Below are 24,987 nucleotides of genomic sequence, written 5' to 3' on the forward strand. Positions count from 1 at the left end.
TTTCCCTCCCTCTCTGGATGGATAGTTCATTCCTCCTCTTGTCTTTGGGAGAAAGTGGCTGTGCACTTTCCTAGTTCCTTCTTGGGAAAGAGAAAAAGATGTGACTGGCAGCTTCACTCCTAGGCCTTGTCAGCTTCAGTGGATCCCTTGCACCTATACAGAGCACCATAATAATACTTAGCCCTTATACAGTGCTTTCATCAACAGATCCCAAAAGAACTAAATCCATTTTACAGATGGGGAAACTGAGTCACACACAGGTGAAGTGTCTGGCCCAAAATCACCCAGCAGGTAAGTGGAAGAGCCATAAAACAGAACCCAGATTTTTCTGAATCCTAGACCAGTGCCACTGGGCCATGTTGGGACTCTCTACAGGCACAGGGAGTCACCTACTTGGATGCAGTTGCAGGAACAGGGACTTGGGCCCAGATCCTCAAATGTATTCACATGCCTAACTCCTACTGAAGCCAATGGAAGGTAGGCACCTAAATCACTTTCAGGATCTGAGCCTTCGTTCACAAGATGGATAGCTGTATCCACCACTGTGATGCATGTATGCAAACTGCCATAGGGTTCCACATGAGGGTAGCAGTCTATCCACACGGATTCCAATGCAGGCTTTGGGCCAATAACACCTATCCCCATGCTTCCACTCCTCCAATGCCCTTTGTAGACTGTGCAAGGTGAAACTCCATAGGCCTCCATTATGCAATCAGACCCTTAGACCCTTGTCCAAATGCAGGACTAAAACTACAGACTATAAGCTCCTTTAAGGGCCTTTACATCCTGTTGGTTTTGTGCAGTCCCATTGCTAAACTCATCAGAAGATAAAATGGTAAATTAATAATAACTCTGCCCATCTGCCCAGCCCTTTTGGTGTGGTTCCCATAACACAGAGGAAACTTGTTCCAAATCCAGCTTCTCTCTTCTGAAAAAACAAACTGAGAAGCTAGCAAAAAGCCATTCCTAACCCATCTCAGCCAGGGTTCACACCAAGTTGCGGTACAGAGGCAGCACTTGTTGCTCTGATAGATGATCTTCTTCTGTCCATAATCAAGGGGTGTACATTCATGCTCATCCTGCTGGAAGTCTGAATCATTTAAAATAGTTAATCACCAAATGCTTCAACCCTGCCTCCAAAGGACTTCAGGTGTGAATTGAAATGGCTCATGATCTTCCTTTCAGTGGGTCATTTTAGATCATTTTCCTCCATCCACAGAGCCCTTGTGTAAAAGGACGGGTGGCCCAGGAATTGGGGCACTGGACTACAAGGAATATTCCAGCTTCTGTCATTGACTTACTGTGTCACCCTAGGAAAGACTCTTAGCATCTCTGAGTGTCAGCTTCGTCATCCATAAATTGGGAGTACTGATAATTACCCAGCTTCGTAAAGTGCTTTGAGATCAGAGGATGAAACAGGCTATAGACTGTATTAATTATTTATTATCATTATTTATTCCCTGTGGAGCCCCACCAGATTCAAACCTCTCCCCCTCTGACTCTAAAAGGCCCCTCCAAGTACTTCATTGGGGTGGATGCACTGAAGTGTGATAAGGCAGAGCCAAGCTCATAAACAATACTTGAAAATACTAAAGGGCTCCTTAATCTAGTGAAGAAAAGGCATAACAAGAACCAAAGTCTGGAAGTCAAAGCTGGAAAGTTTCAAATTAGAAATAAGGCATCACTTTTTTAACAGTGGGTGTGCTTAACCATTGGAACAAACTACCAAGGAAAGTGCTGGGTTCTCCATCTCTTGATGTCTTCAGATCCAGGCTGGATGCCCTTCTGGAGGTATGATTTAGCCAAACACATGTTATTGGGCTCAGTCCAGAGGTAATTGGATGAAATTTAACAGCCTGTGATTCAAAGGGGATCAGAATACATTATCTAAGGGTCCCTTCTGACCTTTACATCATTGAAATGGCTACGACTACCACAGTTTCACGTAGCAATGTTGGATGGCCTGTGGGGTTTTTTAACTACAAAAGGGTGCACTGAAGAGCTAACAGTGCTTCTGTTACATACGCAGTTCTTGTTTTGGCTTTCCAAAAAGACACTTCCCCTTAAGCTTTATCATATGTTTTCTCTTTCTCTAAGCATTATTGTTGCTGGCACAGTAACACACTTCATGTTTTCAAAATAAACTGTTGTTGATTCTCCAACTGCCTTATGCCATTATTTCAACATATTGTAAAGGCAACAAGTCTCATTAGGGCATCCATTCCTTGATGATTGGCACACTGCTCAGATTATTGGAAGCATGCAACCCAATACAATGCAACTGAGGCATATCTCAATGAAATAGCAATACACTGACCTATTGTGCCTTGTTCATGCTCATTTGGAACATGTGCATCAACCTTCATCTTGGGTTTATTATTGTGACTGCTATCATCACTACATGCACTAACATAACTAGGAGCTAGTTACACACAGCTAAAGACAAAGCATCCGATGAAGTGGGTATTCACCCATGAAAGCTCATGCTCCAATACGTCTGTTAGTCTATAAGGTGCCACAGGACTCTTTGCTGCTTTTACAGATCCAGACTAACATGGCTACCCCTCTGATACTTGACAGCTAAAGAATGAACATCATTGAATTGTAAATGAGAAATTACAGCATTTCTACCATGACATCCCTTCTCCCTCAGAATTCTCTTATTTTTTTTAATTATTTTTATGGATAGTCTCACAGAAATCTATTGCTATGGGTCTATTAGTGGAGGGAAGGACAGGACAGCATTAGGGATAGTATTGTTTTCCTTGTCCTAATAACACTCCTTGTTCAGTTTTTGAAGAAAATGACTGTTTTTTAATCACGATAGTTTCAATACCTTGGATTCCTAAACAAAAGTCACAGAATTACAAACAATACATTCACTTAGATTGCAAGCTCTTTGTGACAGATACTGTCATATTGTTCTGTATTTGTACAGCACCTAGCATAATGCTGGCACTAGCCTAGGAACCCCAAGCCATTGTCCTGAATCCTGTGCTAGTTGCTGTACAAATACAGAACAATATGACAGTATCTGTCATAGATAGATGACAGTAGAGATAAATAAGTAATAATAATACAGTTATGAGAGTTATGAACACCAGGGTTAGGAACTGACAGATCACCCTCACACTGGAAGTATACAATCAGGCAGCAGCAGAGACAAAAAAAAAGCAAATACAGTACATTACTGTGTTAAACGTAAACTACTAAAATAAAGGGAAAGCAGCATTTTTCTTCTGCATAGTAAAGTTTCAAAGCTATATCAAGTTAATGTTCAGTTATAAACTTTTGAAAGAACAACTATAATGTTTTGTCCGGAGTTATGAACATTTCAGTTATGAACAACCTCCATTCCCAAGGAGTTCGCAGTTCTGAGGTTTACTGACCATTAAAAATGTGCATGTATTAAACTTACCCAACTCGACGAACTTCTCCTTGGCTCAGTCAAAGCAGAGCGCTTCCAGAGGCAATGGGAGGAGATAATGGAGGGGAAATAACATTGCTTTGCAAAGAAATATTATTTGCCAGGTATTGCTCTACAAACTTATTTGTATCCATTTGGGGAACAAAGACCAGGCCAAAAAAACCCCAACCCCCGATGAAGGGTGCCAGGTCAGTGTGGAAATTACAGAGATGTGGGGAGAGCGCACTTTGCTCTGTTGCTGCCAAAGTGATGGAGTGAATGCTTCGCAGTCAAAGCCTGGCCATGTGTCACTTGTTTTTCTGCCTGAAAATTCATGTGGTATTACAACATGATAGGGTATCGCAGGCAATGTTAGGAAAAAGCATGTGAAAAAGATCATGCACTAAACATGGCTTTTATTTATTTAACAAGGGCCTTTGATAGCGTTAACCGAGGGGATTTCTGGGAACAGCAGGAAATATATAGATCATAGGTGGGTCACATCGGGGAATAGAAACTGTATGGCAGGCCATAAATGCTCACAAAATTGGGGATGGGGTGTTTGTGGGGGGGGTGAGGGCTCTAGTTGGAGGTACAGACTCGGGGGGTAGGGCTGGGGATGAGGAGTTTGGGGTGTAGGAGGGTGCTCTGGGCTGGGACCGAGGGGTTTGGTGGGCAGGAGGGGGATCAGGACTGGGGCAGGGGTGCGAGAAGGGATGCAGGTTCTGGCTGGGCGTGCGGGCTCTGGGGTGTGAAGGTTGGGGATGAGAGGTTTGGGGTACAGGAGGGTACTCCAGGCTGGGATCGAGGGATTTGGAGAGCAGGAGGGGGAATCAGGGCTGGGGCAAGGGCTTGGGGAGAGGCTCAGGGAGTGCAGGTTCAGAGCGGCGCTTACCTTAAGCAGCTCCCAGAAGCAGTGGCATGTCCCTTCTCCAGCTCCTATGCGGAGGTGAGGCCAGGCAGCTCTGCACACTGCCCCATCCACAGGTGGAGGTGCAGCTCCCAGTGGAGTGCCGGAGGGGGGCACTGGAGTGCATAGGAGCCAGAGCAGGGCCATGCCGAGTCTTCCGGGAGCTGCATAGAGGGGTCCCCGACCCAGCGCTCCAGCTGGAGTGCAAGAGCGGGACTGAGCCACATGGTGCAAAAACAATGGCAAAACTCCCAGTGACTTTAAAATGGGAGTTAGGCACCTAAATACTTCTGAGGTTCTGGGTCTGTGTGTCTTAGAAGCCTACGTTCCATTTTCAAAAGTTACTTAGGCATTTAGGAGCCAAGGATTCACTAAAATTCAATGGGACAGAGGTTCCTAAGTCACTTAGGCACTTTTGAACATTTTATCCCTGATTGCTTTCTACTGCTAATCACCAAATCAGGAAGCTTGATGCCTTTCAATTGTATTGGCCAATGATTCTGAGCATAAATTGGTATGAGTTACTCCAGTGTTAAAATATTTGATCAGATCAAAGTGCTGTTTCTGTTCCTTAACGAAATTCAGTGATGCCGTACTGGGCTGGGTACATTGTTCAAATGGCTTCTTAGAAAATGCTCTCCAGTCAGCTTGATTTGAAAGTTCACATAACATCATCTCGATTTTAGCAGATGCTTCTTTTGGAACTGATTTTTAGGAAATCCCAATGGGTGTTTGAACGGAGGCTTGAACCACAGTGATGAAGGGAATGGCCCCAGATTTGTCAATAAGCAATTTGAGAATAAACATTGCTGATTATGACTGTTAAATTAATGTGATTTTCCTTTGTGTGTCCATTTTTCCTTGGTAAGTATGGAAACAATGATGAGTACTTTCTGAGTGATATCTTGCATTGTTCAGTATTGTGCATAGAGCCTGATCTATAGATTATATATTGATTACTTATGAATTCTCAGTTATTACTTTGAGGGTTCTTGTCTTAAGATAAAATTATTGTATAATTGGGAACCCCGATGCGCACAGCTGCAAAATACACACTGCAGGAACTCTTCTATATTTACAAATAGTTCATTAATACATTTAGCATAGTCACAAACATCCCAGCTCAGTAAAGTAAATAGAGCTACTACAAAATGTACATCTGCACATCCATATACTCACACCTTCCCTTGCAGAACACCCTGAAATGTTACCCATCATTTTCCTCATCACTTTCCCCATCATCACCAGTGGTCATCATTCTGGCACCTCCCCAGGGCTACATCTCACTCTCCTAATGGCCATAGGCTGGGATGCCACTTTTATAACATGTTATGTTGACACTACTGTGTCTGATGCATATTCAGTAGGAGTTTCTTGCCTCTTCCTTATTTGTATTTCCTCCCTTTCTCCTATAGATTAGTATATCAATGATCCCAACTTATTATCATATACATGAATTCATTGCCATGATAGCCTTGTGGTTGGATTCCTGTCCTGTGATCGGAAGTTTCCCTTAAACTCTCTATTTTCAGTTTCCCAATACTTGCAGTTTTCCATTAGGATGGTTATCAGTGCTAAAGTTCATAGGTCTCAAGCCTCATGCTGAAACTGCTGAAACTATTGCTTTACAGGATACAGGCCTGTAGGTTCCTTGCATAACTGTGGAATATAATAAAGGCAAGCTAGGCCTATGGGCTACATGTATGATCATGTAATGCATAAAACAGGGCAGCAAATTTAAGATTACACAGGCAACCTAAGCTCTAAGTTGCCTGCCTTTTGTACCATTATACCCTCACCCTTAATGTTGTATTAACATATTTTTAATTCAATAATAGAAACTCCAACAGTTGCGCTATTTTGTTTGCCAGAGAACAATTTGAAGCATACTTTTGTCTTCTGTTCTGCCAAATAAAATACTTGAGGATTTAGTACTAACTCATTTCATACATTTTTAAGAACAATGTATTGAATAGACATTTGAAGTTCAGTTTCACTGGAACATTTTTAATGCAGAGATCTAATTATTTCCAGGAGTATTTTACCAGCAAAATGTTTAGATATACTCTCTCCTACAATGCTAAAAACTTTCTTTCCAAGTCCCACAGATTATCTTTGGTTCTTTGGCCATATTCTAGAATGGATTTCTTCACAAATTCACTGTTCTTTAAGTGTTAAATAATGATCACCATGTTTTTCATAAGCCACCCAGAACAGGTCTTCAGTCCAAAAGTTATTTGAGGCACAAGCTAGTGAGAAAGGATTTGGCTACCATTTCCAGTTATAGCTCTGACTCTGTAAAATATACATTAAATCATATCACAAAGTAAATGTAGCTACATTTAAACTAAGTGAGCTGCTCCTTCACCATTTTTCAGTGAATATATCGATCAAGAAGCATGACACAACCACCTCTTCTTCTTGTAGGAGCTAGAGTGAATCTTAAGACCCTCAGGTGTTGTCACCCTGGCTATGTCTCAATGCACTGCGTAATCCACTTAGGTCATCCATGAACGGAAATAGCATTCCCTTTAGATTGATTCCCAAAGGCTTAAAAAAGTCTAACATCCTTCACGGGGAAATGCTTTTGACATCTAGAGTGTGAATCCTGACTTCTCCTGGGTGAGACTAAGAAGAATACAGGAGATTAATGGTCTGGTCCATTCCGATATCACTTTTGGCAAATATTTTGAATGAGCATACAGGACAACTGTGCCCCTGTGGATTACACTGGAAAGGAGGATGGGCCACTAGAGTTTGCAGTTCACTCACTCTCCTTACAGATGCGATTATGAATGCTGTATTTAGCAACAAGTGGAATAAAAGACCCTCTTCCAAAGGCTCAAGGCCATTCAGATAACCATGATACTAGAGGAGAACTTCCTCTCCAAAAAGTCAATCCGGGTAATACCCTTGGTTGATGGGAAATTTCAGCTGGCTTCAATGGGAGCTTTTCAAAGGCACTGACTTTCAATGAGCTGGGCACCTCATCTACCCTTGGTGCCGCTGAAAAATCTTCCCCTTGGAACTTTTTATCCTTTCATTGGATGCTGACCTCATCAATATGCCAGGAGTAGGATGCTCCTTTAAAATCTATATTGTCCTAATATAGCACTTTGATAACTGTATATATACACAAAGGGCTCGATTAGTTCACTCCTGAAATGTAATCACCTCATCAGATAGGGACTGTGGAAACTACTTAACAGCACAGTAACATTACAGAAAAGCTTTGGACAGACAAAGAATATTGAAACTTCAGGGGATTTTCTTTTTTAAAGTTGAAGGTAATTACTCAAATGAGAATTGGTTCAGGCCACTGTCTTGTTAACAATTGTACTCTTGTCAAAAGAGCTGTGGGACAGCTTGTAAAGCTCTTTATGGGCACAGACTGTCTTTTGGTTCTGAGATTGTATAGTTCCTAGAACAATGGAGTCCTGGTCCCTGATACAGACTTCTAGGAGCTACTGCAATAAAAACAGTAAAGAATAATTTAATAACCACATGTGCAATCTAGTGTCTTACCATTATAAAGCATTAGGAAAGTGTCTGCAAGTTTCATGAAGCTAAGTTATGTAATGCAATAGCAAAATATATTAAGTAAAATATGAAAGGGGTTTGTCTGATAACTAAAAAGGTATGTTCACCCCCATCCTCTAAATATTTGATAGGGCTGTGTTTTTTTTGTGTGTAATTCTCCATTTCTTTAATTATAAACTAGAGGTTTCAGCAACATGTGGAAGAACGGTTGTAAGGCTGCCTTCTGAGGACCCCCTTAGAAACAATGTCTTAGGGGGTTAGGAAGGAAGTGGTTACAGGATGCAGCATTGTAAACATCCCAGGTAGTACTGAGGTCCATTCGGCAGCCCAGGGACACTGCATTAACTTAGCCCCTGAGGGCTCTCTACATTATGGCAGGGCCTTTTCCAGACCAAGGAGCAGACCAGGATCAGGAGGGTGTAATAGTTGATTAAATTTCCTGCCCTCTGTGCTGCATGTCTTAATAACTGGGCATGCAAATACACCCGAATTGTGAGCTCTAGTGTACAAAGTGAGTGAAAGTTCATAAAATGTCACAACAACCTATAACAACACATGTTCATGGGGAAAAGCGAGACCGAATGGCCGAATTAGTCTAAAGAAAAGGCCGACTGATATAACTCAAGGATTGGATTTTAAGAACAACAGCTCCAGTCCATCTCAACTTAACTTTTTCTCTTTCCTTCTAAATAGGTCAGTTATTACCATCTAGGAGACAGTCAAACATGAATTTTTTTTTTCCCTTTTAAAGACTCACTATGCTACAGCCAAAGGGAAAGGGCCCAAGATATGTTTTACTTAATACCTAATGGGGTCTGGTAATCATGCTTTTGCTGTGTAGTTTTCAACATTCGCAGGAGATGGCTTTATTAATTCTACTGTCTTTTCTATGCAGTTGTGTGTCAGCAGGTTTAGCTTTGATCTTTCCTGTGTGGCAATACTGCCCTCTTTCGATATAATGTGTTATTCTTTGAGTGTGTGAATTTGTTTTTCATGTGCTACAGTGCAATGAGCACATCTGTAAGGTTAGAAAGTGTGATTTGGAGATGAACTACAAACCCAGCTTGGATATAAAAGAAGGAAGATGAGCTGAAGCACTTCGCTGCTACAAAGATAATTGTCAGACCTAGTTTTGTTCACTTTGATAACTGGGAAAAAGGCACTGGCAGTTAGCTGCTGGAATCTGCTGATGATCCAAAATTACACGGGGGGGGGGGGAGCGTGAAAATGCATGCAGCACAAAGAAGACAAGTGATCAAAGTCAAAATGCCTTGGACGGGGCAGACTAATCGCTTCTGCAGTTCAGTACAGATAAATTTAAGACAAAAATGAAACAAACAGGCACAAAACAGTCTTGAACAGTGATTATAGATATTTGAAAGAACCAGGAACAAATTTTATGGTAATGTCTTTTCAGTTAAGATGCCTGATTTTACTCATCTGAGGACAAAAAAATTACTCATTTAGGTAAATGGGAAAATAGAGCTTTGCAAGGTCGGAACCAAAACTTCTTGTTCAGGAGGTGGGTTTGTGTTTTGATGGAAATATGCTGTTCATTTTGTGTCAGTGACTGGAGCATTTCTTCAGAGTATGGCATAAACCAGTCTTTAACTCACTGCACAGTCTTTTTTACCAAAGGTAAGGTTGCAGCTATATGGATATTTATTCAGTGTGTGTTCCATGCAATTGATGACATAGCTTCCAAGATTCATAGTGAATTGGAGACACCTTCCTTGGTCTTTTGTGTTGTTGGTATTAATGACTGGACAATGGTTTTGTTGGGGATGATGAAAGTTCCATAACAAATGCTTTATTTTTCAGCATATAAGCCCATGGTCTGTATCACAGTCTGCATTGTGAAAACTGTGAGTATGGAGACCATCCTGTAGGTATTTTCTGTGGGTGACTATTAAATGCCACTGTCCAGATCCACACAACATAATGACGGTGACCGCCTTGGAGGCAGGTGTTGGTAATGCACAGTCCTCAGTGGATGCAGAGCACTAGTAGTCTTTACCCACTGTCATTCATTTTTCCTACTTCAAGGTGACAAGTGTATAGAAGCCACATCTTGTGATCTGAGCTGGCTCTAACTTTGAAGTATGCCAGTGGATAGAGCTGCTTTCCTGGTGGTAGCTCACTGATGACACTGTTGAGTAGATGATAAAAAAGTCCTTCTCTTCAGAGATGGATGAAAGCATGGGGACCTAACTACTGATGTTGGCAAAGTCACCTGTTGAAGATCTTCTTAGTAATATAGTATGTTCTAGTGTTGCAACAGGCCGTTTGATCACAGGCACTGATGAGTTTTGACTGCAAAATGATCCCACATTTGCAATTGTCTTATTTGCTTTTTACATGCCAGAAGACGGCGTAATGCATCTCATGTAGCTAGCATGCATCAGCTACTCTAGTTCCAGAGAGAGTGGCTGTGTAGATGAAAAATTTCTCCAGCTCTTTGTCAGTAATGGTGGTCTTTCTAGGGTCACTGAATTCCTCTAGATTGTTTGATATACCAGTGCACAGTATCCTCAGATTCCAACATGCAGGCTTGCTGGTAAGCCTCTTCATGTCTGAACCTTCAGCGCAAATGTCAATGCAGAAAAATTGGAGTTAGTGCTGGAGTTGCTCCTTAGTGAATATTAGTTTTTATTCAAATGGGTATCTGGCATAACTCCCACCACTCAGTGAGTGGAGGGCTCCCTGGTTTAGCTATAGAGCACTCGGCAGGTTGTATTGGGTTACATGGTTCCAGTAGCAAGCCTTACATGCCTGACTTAAGAGTTAAGTGTTTTAGTGAGCGAGAATTATAGGTTAGAATTTTTTCTTCAGAGACACCACTTAGTGGGTTCAGACTCTTAAGGAATGTCTACACTGCGGCTGGGAGTGTGCAGCCCAGTACAGGTAGACACACACTAGCTCTGCTCAAGTTAGCTCACTAAAATAGCAGTATAACCAGAGGGTAGCAAAGGTGCCAGCTCAGGATAGCCACCTGAGTTCAGGGTAGACTGAACCAGCCCTGTGCTACCCTCTGGCTACACTGTTATTTTTGTCAGAGCTAGAGCATGTCTGCCTACCTGTGCTGGGATACATGCTCCCTGTTCAGAGACAAAAGCCAAAGGCTAAGATATTCAAAGATGCAGGCCTATAATTTGGCTTCTAAATTCATATTTAGTCCCCTAAATAAGTGGCCTGATTTTCAGAGGTAGTGAGCTCACAGGCAGCTGCCCTTGCTAACAAGAGCTGCTGGGTTCTCAGCTTTGTTGAATATTAAGCCACTTATTTAGGGGACTAAATATGAATTTAGGAGCCAACTTTAGCTTATGTTTGAAAATCTTGGCTTACAAATTCAACAGCTGTCTCTCAAAGAAAATAAAGACGGCAACAGACTGAGGGCAGAGAAAAACAAGGCTAATTTGCCTTAAGGGGAAAACAGAAACATTTTGAACTAGAGAGACTATGCTAAGATACCGTCTTAACAACGCAGAAGAGAGTAAAGACACCTGCCACAAAATTACCAGAGGTGGACAACTTAAAGAGACATCTCAGACTCACAGGAAAACTAAAGCAAAGGGAACCTGGCTCCCCAGGCTGTAGAACAGGTTATGTAAAAGCTGATGTTGGTTTCTAGGTTAGGTGATGAATCTAAGTAAAACTGCTTGTAAATGCATCTGGAGAAGACAATGTGGCTGCTTTTCAAACCCCCTGATTTTAGCAAATCTGAACCAAGCTGACATGGCCTGAATTGAATGAGTCTTGATGTGACCTTTAAGATGCAGGTCTGGTAGGCTGTAGAAGTGAGGGATGCAGCCAGCCAGCCATTTATGGGTTCCTCATGGTAACATATTGTTATCAGAAGAATAAAAGCTTTAAGGGCTTTAGTTTGCTCCAGTAAACAGCCTACTGACCTTTTCACATAAGTTTGTAGAGAAAGGGCTCACTGCTGTGGGTACACTGACGTGAGGGAAATGTGGTCAGCATGATTATTGGCTCATTAAAGTGGAATTCTGTAAATGCCTTTGATGGGAATTTAGCATGTGTTCACTCTATCTTATCCTTGCAGGATAGAACATAAGATAGATCAATCAGTCAAAAAAATTGAAGTCTGGGGGAAAAAAAAACAACGTTTTCCACAAGAGGAATATGAGTCCATTCATAGAGTACCTCAAAGACAGCTTTCATCGACTCCCCAAACATCTGATGAAAATTGACAGCAGAGAACCTCATCTTTTTTGTATTCATGATAGGCCAAAGGAGAAGGCAAATGAACACTTAGGAAATAAGCGCCAAGTTGCCTGCCTGCCTGAATTAAGTGCCTAAATATGGATTTAGGAATCTCACGTACACATGGACAGATTTTTAAGTGTTGAAAACCAAGTCCCATTGAAAATATAGCTGCTAAGCATATTTTAAAAACAAAATAAGCCTAAAGTGGGTTTAGGCACCAGACTTAGTCTATTGAAAGGGGTAGGCAAGCAGTTCTCTCATTCCCTGCCCCCCCTTAAAGTTAAGCCCTCCTTGTAAACTTGGATGGATTTGAAACGTGCTCAGAAACACTTCTGCTCTATTTACTCTCTTCTGTACACTGAGAAGGATCCTGGACAAGCACATGGAAAGAGGCCCTGGTTTTGAGTGATCGCCTATTACCAGACTGATACAGTCACTACTAACCCCCAGCAAAGCTGGGAATTGTATTTTTTCAGCAAGTTAAAGATGATCAAATCTTTATCTCAACTGAATTTGGTTAAATGCTTTTGTTACCAGAGGTACTAGAGCAAAAACATAGTTGAGTTTTCCTCTCCACTCTTTCAAAAAGATGTTCTTCCATAAGGTAGTTATTTTCTTAATGAGGTGGTTGGAAGAGCAGTGGATTTTTCAGCACACTCACAAATGGATTTCTCCAGAGTCCTCTACTGGAAACAGATCTGAGCCACCACTCCTTGGTTTAGCAAGCACAAGCATGAGACTATGACTATTTGACTGAATGTATCCGCACTACAGTTTCCCTTTTCATGCTTGTAAAATGAAACGATTGTAGGGTGCTGCCTACTTCTGTGCCTGCAGGGCTTAACTAAAGGAACACAATTCTGCTCCTCTTCCCCATCCAAATCTTCCCCATTTGTTTATTTCAAACAGTTTAGTCAGAATCTGTCTGGATCATTACTCTGCAGTGTAGCTATAGTTGTGTCAGGCCTGGGATATTAATATGAGACAAGGTGGGTGAGGTAATATCTTTTATTGGACCAACTTCGGTTGGTGAGACAAGCTTTTGAACCATACTGAGTTCTTCTGCAGGTCTGGGACAAGGACTACCTATTGGGATCTCATCTCTCTGGAGGTCAACATTGCCCTAATGTTTAGAGCATCTGTGAGCAGTTGTCCTTGGAGTGACTAGTTATTTTGAGTGGAAATCCCCATTAGGTGAGGGCAATGCAGTCAAAGACAACATACACATAGCCTCCACCCTCTGAGTGGGAGGAAATTCAGAAATCCAAGTCTAAAGTGGAAATCATCCCCAAGCTAGGCCATGGAGACACTCGAATCACCTACAGTCTGGAGACACATAGTATATGTATTTAGTTCACCAAGATGTCAGGGGTTAATGTTCCTGGACAGATGTTAGAGGAACTACCAACTGTTGAGGCCTTTTGTGCACCAAGCTGCCCTACCTTAACAGCATTCACAGCACAGCCCATACCACCGCTTGTTGGCTCTGACAAATTATTCCTGCCAAATCCCCCATGTCTCAGACTGTCTTGGAACACGAAAGGTAGTGGCTAGGAATTCTCGGACAAAGTTCCTCAAGAAAAGAGCCAGAAACGTTGTCAAGTTTAGCTTCAAACATAGCACATTTTTTATACTAATGATGATAGAGTCTGGTTCTTGGTTCATTTCCAACATAACTTGATAGGCTAGCTATTCAGATTGTGAATAGGACCAATAGACATTTTCAACACAGGGTTTTCATTGAAAAATGGTGTTTTACTAAAACCTAAATGTTTTGCAAAAAATTGTTTTTGTGAAAAATGTTTTCCGCAATCAACCCCCACCTCCTCAAAAACTGTTTTAAACGGAAAATGTTTGATTTCCAGCTGAATAATCAAATATCTTCAGTTAAAAAATCAGTATTCTTTTAAGTGAAAACCAAGTCTAATTGTGAATGCACCTGTCCCTCGCTGTACTTATTCATTTACTCCTCCAAAGCATTTTCTGAACACAGGTACTATCAACCAGTGCTGTTTCCCAATTACAAATCTGACACACATCAGAAATAGAATCATAGAATTGGAAGGGACCTCGAGAAGCTATCTAGGCCAGTCCCCTGCACTTAAGGCAGGACTAAGTATTATCTAGACCATCCCTGACAGATGTTTGTCTAACCTGCTCTTATAAATCTCCAGTGATGGTGATTCCACAACCTCCCTAAGCAATTTATTCCAGTGCTTAACCACTCTGACAGTTAGGAAGGTTTTGTATCCCTCGATTCTTGACTGAGAATCTGCAAGAATACAGAGCCTATAGCCTGTGTTCCTTTCAAGAGGCATGATTGCTTCCAAATAGAGCAGATTTAGTTAGTTTACTGTTTGAAGTCTGATTTTAAATGGGCATGAAACGCCCCCTTTTGGATATTAGGAATAAATGCCATTTTTCACAAACCCAAGAGGTATTGACTCCCTGCAGGCTGTTTTCCAAATACACAGTTGGACTTGAGTGTAGTCCTGGAAGGAGCAATTTTTATTTGGGAAGGGAAAGGTAGCAAAGGAATTTTGTATCCCCTACCAGATAAAGTTGAGAATCCATGTGTCATAAGAGGGGCCACCCAGGAGGAGGGGGCTCTTAGAAATACTACATAAGACTATATTGGGTAATTCCAAAACTGGTGAAAGGATAAATCATCACTTCTTCCCCATTGTAGTAGTTTTTCATTTCAATTATATCATTGTTTTCTAATTAAAAAGTTACCAGAGGTCTGAATAGGAACAGACTGAAAATGAAAACCAAATACAAATGAAAGCATTTCCATGGAAAAAACAAGTTTGAGTAAGTACAAGCCACCAAAAAAAGTTTTTATTGCAATAATGTCCCATTATCAACTTATGTCAAAGACAATTGATTAATTTTTCATTTCTTTTTTATTTAATGTAAATGTAAATTCAACAGTGTAAAATAAATCCACATATAAACACAAAAGAAACTTTCAGTGACTCTCAAAAAGTTACATAGTGAATAATCATGAAAAATCATCCATTGTCTATTTTACCAAGTATACAAGAGTGAAAAACAATGCAGAAAGTCAATCTTCAAAAGCATCCTGTATAAAGTTCTCAAAGAAAATGTGTAAATTATATTTAGTAACTTCAAACTCTTGAACATATGGATGCTGATTCTGGAAAGGGGAGAAGACAAAATTCCCAGGCTACCTGGAAAGTATAACATCTTGAATTTCAGATTATTTAAATTTTAATTCATCTAAAAACAAAATATTTAATTAAAGATTATATTCAATGGTTCCAAGAGCTAAGCCACTGCAATTACTCGATTAGTATCATTTTATAGGAAAACATTTAAACTATCTCTTACCTGTGAAAATAATGTCAGGAAATAAAGGCAGTTTTTAAAAAAAAATTATTTATTCATGCTGTGAATATGCTGTGGAAAAAAACTCCACATGCTGGTACAATAAGCCTTTCATCAAGTTGCCTTTTCAGTATTACTAAGACATACTTTTTAAAATAGTAAATGAAGCATGAAATGCACAATCAGAAATCACTGTCCAATCTGTAGCAGGACTATTATCTCACTGTTAAAGTCTGAAACAATGTTTAATTTTTAAGTGACTACTGGAAAATGGGATTATTACACTAGGTGTGTAATATCTGGCTATGAAAATAATAACTGCAATGGTGATTATTGCACCATCTTATGGTTAAATGGTCGATGGATTTAATAATTAATATTACCACAACAGTACATATATTGCACAGAAATTTTCTCTAAGAGGAATGTTTTCCATTAGGTCCAACAGACAGATGGCTTTTACTGAATATCATGCCTAGTTCTTAAACTGCATTCTCTCTCATGGCTATGCTACAATACACTCAAAATATTAAATGGGCAAAAATGCACAAAGCACTCCAAGAAGCCAAGAAGAAAACTGCAAGCAACTTCACCAAATGGGAGGGAAGAGGTGGAGGGGAAATATTCAAATAAGCACTCTGTGGGTCCCAAAGTTTAAACCGATACTCTCAATTTCCAACAGATAGATATAAAAGATTGTGAATATTTATGAGCTAAAAATAGCTGTGTTCAGAAACAAATGTAGGGCCAGCACAACCCTGCCTTCTCAGAGAAATATTTAGATGAAATACAAAATCCACTTCCTAAAGTGCATCTGCTGAACAAATTCTACTATTACAGCTATCCAAGTAAGCAATGCAAGCTAAATTTTATTCATATTCTATTCTATTAAAGTAGTAAATATAAATCATTTAATTCTAAATTACAATCTTTTTTATTACCAAATATTGTGTGTCTATACTGTGAATTTTAGAAAGAAACTAAATAAGTTGTCTTAAAATCCTTGAGAATGAGAAAATGTCTTTATTTATTAATACTGAAAATGTAGTATGGAGTTAAACAAATAGGGTTGTAGTAAGCATCTTTTTGCTTTATATTCAACATGATGTTCCCTTAAGGCTCCGAGAGAAATGGTCACTTTTCTCAAGATCTTTTGGCAAAAGATGTAAATGCAAAAGTAGCAGGGTCACCTGACATTTCAGAACTTGCATTTTTGTATTTCATTAAAGCCAGCTCATTTAATATCTGTATACAGGTATTGCACGTATGTATTTCTTGGAATACATTTATATCAACACGATAATAATGACTGCAACAAAGTCATGGTAAAATAAATGTGTTTAAAGGGTACAATTTCAATATTACATGAGAAATGCCTGTGTGCATGTTTAAAATCTCATGCAGACAACTGTTATTCAAGTCAGAATGCATTTGTTCAATAGCTACTTAGCACATATAAAATTTCACTTACCCTTCTATCAATACAAATCTGTTAAAGATCAAAAAGATTTAACATGCCAAGTCTTGATTAGTGCTGCATACTGCTTTGGAATATCTTTCTATCAGAATTAAAACTGTATTTCTCAAAATTTAAAGAAAAATAGATTTTTAAAAAGGGATTCTCTACTACCAAATAAAGTCTTTGCAGCAAAGTTAAGACAGAGAAGTTACAATTTATCACTGTACTTCAGTCTTGTTGAAAGACTAATGATATTTGTCCATCTATTTCTTAATAAATGCTACATTTTCAAGAATAAAGGAGCTATCAGTAGGCATTATTGTTTCTACTTAAAATGAGTTACTTTTCTCTGTAGTATGTCAAGTATGCTTTTAAAGATTCGGGTAGCGGTAGACTCATAATTTTTTCTCGTAATAAATTTCGAGGAGGTTCCTCTGGCTTCAAGGCTTCATTGTGATCTTTATCATCATCATCTTTGTTGTCTTCTTCCATCCTTTCATCCTCTTCACTGTCTAGAGGCTGAGGAATGAGCTGATTGCCCATAAACACATAGGTGTTAATCCTGCGTCTATGGCACCTCCTGCGTTTTCGTTTTGGTGGGGGCTTCTGAGGGATACCCTTGGCTTGCATCTCATCATTTATGAAATTTCTAAGAGTGCGTCTAATGTAGATCCGAGCTAAGTCCTGTAGATTCCTAACAGCACATGGGGCTAAGAGGAAAAAGAAAAATTATGCATGACATATCAGTGAAATTGTTATTTTCTAAAAGTAAGAAATTGCTACAGAAAAAGTATGATACTGAACCGCAATTTGAAGATTTTCTACGATATGCAAATATAAAAGGCAAAGCTTGGCAACCTTTGACAAACCAGGTAGCAGATCAGTAACATTATGTGAGTGGGCTTTACTTATGGTTTTTCAAGGGTGGAGTGTAGAATCATAGAATATCAGGGTTGGAAGGGACCTCAGGAGGTCATCTAGTCCAATCCCTGCTCAAAGCAGGACCAGTCCCCTGGGAGAGAGTGCATCTCAGCTGATGTGCTCTTCAGACTAGCCAAGCAGAAGTTTACTGGATCACACATACCCAAGGGGAGGAAATATAAGCCCTTTTCTCTCTGGTTGGGGTGCATTACATGCTCAGAGCAACGGCTTCCTCTCCTGGGATTAGAGTAGGACCAGGTTTCTGATCTGCTGTCCGCATTGCACTACTTGCCTTTTTAGGGCAGGGAAGACATTTTTCCATCGCTGCCAGACTGGCTTGGATAGGTGTTTTGTTTTTTTTTCCCACTTTTCCCACAGCCCCCCAGTGACCTGGTGAGTAAAGAGGTAAAGTTCACATTGTCCCAACTTGACAGGTGTCCAGTACAGGTACCACTTGATAGTGTGCCCACTTCCCTGATGAACCGGAACTGGAAGTGGGGTTATGGGAAGGAGCTCCTGATGTCTTCTTGTATCAGACAACCCCTTTTCCCCTAAATCTTGTACAAGGGGAGGGAAGTGGGGTCTCAGCAATAGCTTTGGGACCAGTTTAGGGGGGTTGGGCGGGATGGGGAAGCGAAGAGAAGCCTGATGGCAACCCCTTTCCCCTGTCCCAGGCAGAACACATTATGAAAGAAAGCATAATCTCCTTGGACAAGTTAGTCTGGAACTATCCAGCAATGAGTTAAATAAAGTTGAAGTTGAGTGAAACCACATCCCTTGTGTCCTTGTCTCTCTTCATGCATCTGTGGGACAACACAACAGAAATAGACCAGTTTCAGGTATGGAAAAATGATATGGGGAACAGGCAAAATTGGTTTAAAAAAAAATTAGATATGCTCCCACTACTGGATTTTAAAAAAATCTAGCAGCCAGATACATTTCAGACAGAGCTTCTTCCTCCGATTTTTAAAGATGCATATGGAGGCTTCAATTGGGTGCTAAAAAATGGAATAGAGAAGAGTAATATTTATGATGTTCTGCCTGTAAAACGCTGTTTCTTGTACTGGCAACAAGGATTTTAGTCAAATTTCTGGAAATTTCAATGGCAAATCTAAAAAACCCCCAACATGTTGATTTAAAAGAACAAAACCAATTAAAACCTCTTAAAGATACATTTGTTAAATCACAAGCTTACTGAGCTCTGGTCTCAGGCCGTGCTTCAGTCATAGATTTGTATACAAACTATAAAAGATTTAGAGGGTAAAGAAGATGAACTAGTAGACATTCCTACCACAAATGAGACTCAAAGATTGAAGAGCACTTCATAAATCATAGAAGAAATGAACCAACTATCTGATAAAATGCTGAAATAAAAGTCTGAAAGTAAAGGTCCCAAGAGAAGCATATGAGCCAATGAGCTCTCAGCCTTCCTTCTTCATAAAACTAATAGGATGAAACAACACCTAAAATCAAAATCCTCTCATCCCAAATACACATAAAATCAGACATTTTATTATTTCTACTACTACATACACAGATGATAATATTCCATTAGATTTCTTAAAGGAAATAAATATATTTGTAACGTCTTGAGGACTTAAAGAAAGTTTCTTCAATCACATCAGGAATCACTTATCCCAATTATCTCCTAAGAATGGTAAAGTAAAGCTTCACATATGGGCACGTGCGTTAGTGAGATAAATACATTATCCCTCATGATTCCATGCCAAAAAAATTCTTAGCACCAACTACATTAATACAGGAGGGGAAGCCTCCAAGTTTTACAGTGCCTACAGACTCATTTCGCTATACTATATATAGATTATGAACTCCTCACAAAGATTGTGTTTAAAGGCCTGAAACACTGATTGTGCACTTGAATTTAGTTTAAAACAGGTCAACATAGCTCAGTTAATACCAAGCACCTAAACCAGGGGTAGGCAACCTATGGCATGCGTGCCAAAGGTGGCACGCGAGCTGATTTTCAGTGGCACTCACACTGGCCGGGTCCTGGCCATCGGTCTGGGGGGCTCTGTATTTTAATTTACTTTACATACAATAGATTAGTTATATATTATAGATTTATAGAAAGAGATCTTCTAAAATGTTAAAATGTGTTACTGGCACGCGAAACCTTATATCGGTGTGAATAAATGAAGACTCGGCACACCACGTCTGAAAGGTTGCCCTTGACCTAAACACATTTTGACTTTTAAAAATTCAACTCTAGATAAGAGAGTAAGACCCTAGATAAGCTTTTGATGCTGAGAAAGTCTTTGGTTGGCTCAAATGGAAACTTGTTTTTTAAATTTAAATAGTAGCAATAATGGGCTTTGAAGCTGTATAAAAGAAAAAAGTGACACCTTCCATAATCATTTTCACTTAAAGATATTTATTCTACAGACAGGAACAAGACATTTTCAAAAGGAGGAGGTTATTTACCTTTAACTGGAGGTTCTTCAGGATATATGGTCCCTATTAGTATTCCAAACATGGGTGTGTGTTTGCACCATGTGCTGGAAGGTTTTCTTAGTGGTGTCTGTTGACCTGCACATGCATCCCCTTGTACTCACAGGCCAGGGTTGTGAGGGTCAATGCTTCTCTAGTGTCACCCTTACCACTGAGTAGTCCAGCCCTTAGGAGAGGGGATGGCGGGCGGATACCGGAATACAAATAGGGACCACACATCTTGAAGAACCTGCAGTTACAGGTAAGTAACCTCCTCTTCTTCTTCGAGTGATGGTCCCTATATGTATTCCAAATGTGGGTGAGTAGAGAGCAGTGATCAGCATGGAAGTGGGTACAAGGATGTGAGAGGAAGTACACTTTGTAGTACAGCACAACCTACAGCACTGTCTGCAGCTGCTGCTTGGCCAATGGCATAGTGGGACGTGAACATGTGGATGGAGCACCATGTTGCTACATGACGGATGTCTTGCCATGAGACGTCCACTTGCATAGAGTGTGCGGTAAGTTGGATAATGTGTGGCATTCATGGATGTACCTGGAGATCCATCTGGAGATTCGTTTTGGAGGAAAGGGCTTGGTCCTTGGATCAGTCAGCAATGGCTACAAATAGTTTCGGTGAAGAACGAAAAGCACAGGTCTCGTAGAATGTAGAATGAAGTGCACAGCGGATGTTGAAGGAGTGTAGGACTCTGTTCATGCCGGAGGCATAAGCTTGGGATAGAACACAGGCAGGTGGATGCACTGATTTAGGTGTAGAGATTGAGGAAGAGAATAGGCCAGAACCAGGGAGAAGGTAGGTACCCACTCTACGTGGACAGGGCCGGGACCCGAGACTGGCAGCAGGCTGAGTGGGGCCAGCAGCTGGGACCTTGGCTGGCAGGAGCCAGCAGACGGAACCCCAGACTGGCAGCGGGCTGAACTGCTCAGCCCACTGCTGGTCTGGGGTCCCGGACCCTGGCCCCAGACTCCCAATCAGCCCGCTGGTGGTCTGGGATTCCGTCCCCTGGCCAGCCCACTGCTGGTCAAGGATTCTGGCTACCGGCCCCTTGCCAGCTGGGGTCCTGGCAGCAGGCCCCACTCAGCCTGCTGCTGGCCTAGGTGAATGGAACCCCAGGCCAGCAGCAGGCTGAGCAGGCTGGCGGTATAAGATCAGCATTTTAATTTTATTTTAAATGAAGCTTCTTAAACATTTTGAAAACCTTGTTTACTTTACATACAATAGTAGTTTAGTTATATAATATACAGACTTGTAGAGAGAGACCTTCTAAAAAACGTTAAAATGTATTACCGGCACGCGAAACCTTAAGTTAAAGTGAATAAATGAAGACTTGGCACACCACTTCTGAAAGGCTGCTGACCCCTGTTCTACAACAACGAACAATATAAACACCTACATACACATGGACAAAAGTCACTCTCTTAAACTAAGAGCGTGAAAGAACTAGGGTTCTGACTCACACCACATGGCGGTAATAGGGAACTGGAGAGGCGTTGATCTGCACAACCTATTATACCTTCAGCTATGGGCATTAGGGGATGCCTGACGCATGTGCAGGTCAATGAATACTGCTAAGAAAATCTTCTAGATCTGGCGCACAGAGTGCATTTGCACCCACATTTGGAATATACATATAGGGACCATAAAGAACAACTTTTAGTTGTCTAGTACAGAGATTAACATTAAATAGTTCCACAGTTAAGGTTGTACTAGGACTCTCCTTTCAATGCAAACTTTGCAGTCTTCTAGTTCTGTTCTGCCTTTTGAATGATTTGATTGGCTCACAGAAGGACTGCAGTAACTGTCAGTACAACACCTGACATGCCCCTCCATATTTGTATTAAGTTCTATATTGGTTCTAATAAGCAAGGCTTGGACTCCTACTTAGGCTTGTTTTATTCTGGCTGTGACAGCTAGAACGGAAGAACAGCCATTCTGGGTCAGACCAATGGTTCATCTAGCCCAATATTCTGTCTTCTAGCAGTGGCCAATGCCAGGTGCTTCAGAGTGAACTAACAGAACAGGTAATCATCAAGTGATCCATCCCCTGTTGCCATTCACAGCATATGACAAACAGAGGCTAGGGACACTTCAGAGTATGGTAACAGCCATTGACGGACCTATCCTCCATGAACTTAACTAGTTCTTTTTTGAACCCCGTTATAGTCTTGGCCTTTGGCAAAGAGTTCCACAGGTTGACTGTACATTGTGTGAAGGAATACTTCCTTTTGCTTGTTTTAAACGTGCTACCTATTAATTTCATTTAGTGACCACTAATTCTTGTGTTATGAGAAAGAGTAAATAATGCTTCCTTATTTACTTTTCCACACCAGTCATGATTTTATAGACCTCTAACATATCCCCCTTTGGTCGTATCTCTTCCAAGTTGAAAAGTCCCAGTCTTATTAACCTCTCCTCAATGGAAGCTGTTCCATACCCCTAATCATTTTGTAGCCCTTCTCTGTATCTTTTCTAATTCCAATATATCTTTTTTGAGATGGGGCGACTGTATCTGCATGCAGTATTTAAGATGTGGGCGTACCATGGATTTATACAGCGGCAACATGATATTTTTGGTCTTATTATCTATCCCTTTCCTAATGATTCCCAACACTGTTAGCTTTTTTGACTGCTGCTGCACATTGAGTGGATGTTTTCAGAGAACTATCCACAATGACTACAAGATCTCTTTCTTGAGTGGTAACAGCTAATTTAGAGCCCATAATTTATTATGTATAGTTGGGATTATGTTTGCATTTATCAACAATGAATTTAATCTATTTTGTTGTCCAGTCACCCAGTTTTGTGAGATCCCTTTTTAACTCTTTGCAGTCTGCTTTGGACTTAACTATCTTGAGTAGTTTGTATCATCTTCAAATTTTTCCACCTCACTGTTAACCCATTTTCCCGAGATCATTTAGGAATATGTTGAATAATACTGGCCCCAGTACAGACTCCTGTGGGGGACACCACTATTTACCTCTCTCCATTCTGAAAACTGTTCATTTATTCCTACCCATTGGTTTTCTATCTTTTAACCAGTTACTGATCTATGAGAGGATCTTCCCTCTTATCCCAGGACAGCTTATTGATGAGGGACCTTGTCAAAAGCTTTCTGAAAATCTAAGTACACTACATCCACTGGATCCCCCTTGTCCATATGCTTGTTGACCCCCTCAAAGAAATCCAGTAGATAGGTGCGGCATGATTTCCCCTTACAAAAAACATGTTGACTCTTCCCCCCAAAATTGTATTCATCTATGTGTCTGTTAACTCTGTTCTTTCCTATAGTTTTAACCAATGTGCTTGGTACTGAAGTTAGGCTTAGCTCGCCTCTAGAGCCTTTTAAAAATATTGGTGTCACATTAGCTATCTTCTAGTTATTTGGTACAGAAGCTGATCTAAATGACAGGATACTTACCACAGTTAATAATGCTGCCCTTTCCCATTTGAGTTTCTTCCTACACGGTCTCCTTTCAAAGTACTGTATCTAGAACACAATAAGTAGGTTTCCCCCTGTCTATATCTCTGGGCAGGAAAGAAGATTTGAAAAAAATGAATTTATATTATGAGAACTGAAGCAAGGTAGTGGATAGAGCCTGAAAAGTGTTTTTCATCATCTAGGGAATGTGACTGAATTGGATTGAGAACCCTGGTCAGAAGATAGTGTAAAGTGTGTAAAAATGGCTGAACAGAGAAGGGCAACTGGGCAATTTTGAAAATCCCACTAAGCACCACATTTAAATACTTTTAAAAAAAATTGATCCAAAGTGTTGGAATGAGAAAGAAAATCCCAATCACCATTTGCTAAGCATCTCCATGTCCCTGAAATATTCTGGCCCCCTTCCCAAGACACAGACTATAGAGAGGCACAGAGGCTTACCATCAGCCACCAGGCATGTGGTGCTTCTGGCCATCCCATTCCACTCTAGGGGAGAAGAGGGATTTATACAATGTTTCACTGCTCTTTGGAAGGCAGCACAAGGGGCATACCTTCACCATCCTCTGCAACATCAAGTAATAACTTTGTATGTTTTATATGTGCTTAATCAAAGTGGTCTTGGTGGACTGTGAGGGGAGATGTATTCTTGCCTCAGTATTCTTCCAAGCAAGTTTAAGAAGTATGGGCTGGATGAATGGATTATAAGGTGGATAGAAATCTAGCTAGCTCATCAGGCTTAACAGGTAGTGATCAATGGCTCCATGTCTAGTTGGCAGCCGGTATCAAGCAGAGTGCCCCAACGGTCGGTCCTGGGGCCGGTTTTGTTCAATATCTTCATTAATGATCTGGAGGATGGTATTGATTCCTCCCTCAACAAATTTGCAGAGGACACTAAACTGGGTGGAGTGGTAGATATACTGGTGGGTAGGGACAGGATACAGAGGGACCTAGACAAATTAGAGGATTGGGCCAAAAGGAATCTGATGAGGTTTAACAAGGGTAAGTGCAGAGTCCTGCACCTAGGACAGAAGAATCCCATACACTGCTGTAGACTAGGGACCAAGTGACTAGGTAGCCGTTCTGCAGAAAAGAACGTAGGGGTTACAATAGATGAGAAGCTGGATAGAAGTCAACAGTGTGCCCTCGTTGCCAGGAAGCATTTTGGACTGTATAAGTAGGAACATTGCCATCAGATCGAGGGACATGATCATTCCCCTCTATTTGGCATTGGTGAGGCCTCATCTGGAGTACTGTATCCAGTTTT

The 24,987-nt window shown here is 40.7% G+C and overlaps 1 protein-coding gene across 11 annotated transcripts in view; it reads right to left on the reverse strand.

Moving 5' to 3' along the window:
* Nucleotides 1-14,902: 14,902 nt before the first annotated feature.
* The window catches only part of PCMTD1 (protein-L-isoaspartate (D-aspartate) O-methyltransferase domain containing 1), a 91,722-nt gene continuing 81,637 nt past the window's right edge, over nt 14,903-24,987 (reverse strand). For 8 of the 11 annotated variants that reach the window (XM_030553081.1, XM_030553074.1, XM_030553073.1 and 5 more), the window contains one exon: nt 14,903-17,603. In XM_030553081.1, the coding sequence (XP_030408941.1) occupies nt 17,233-17,603 (371 nt within the window). In that variant the 3' untranslated portion in view covers nt 14,903-17,232. Of the gene's footprint in view, nt 17,604-18,127; nt 18,618-20,818; nt 20,995-24,987 lie in introns of those variants that run through there. The other 3 variants (XR_003999121.1, XR_003999122.1, XM_030553077.1) reach the window with 3 other exon arrangements.

Source organism: Gopherus evgoodei, chromosome 2 (genome assembly GCF_007399415.2).
Source record: "Gopherus evgoodei ecotype Sinaloan lineage chromosome 2, rGopEvg1_v1.p, whole genome shotgun sequence".
Lineage (NCBI taxonomy): Eukaryota > Metazoa > Chordata > Testudines > Testudinidae > Gopherus > Gopherus evgoodei.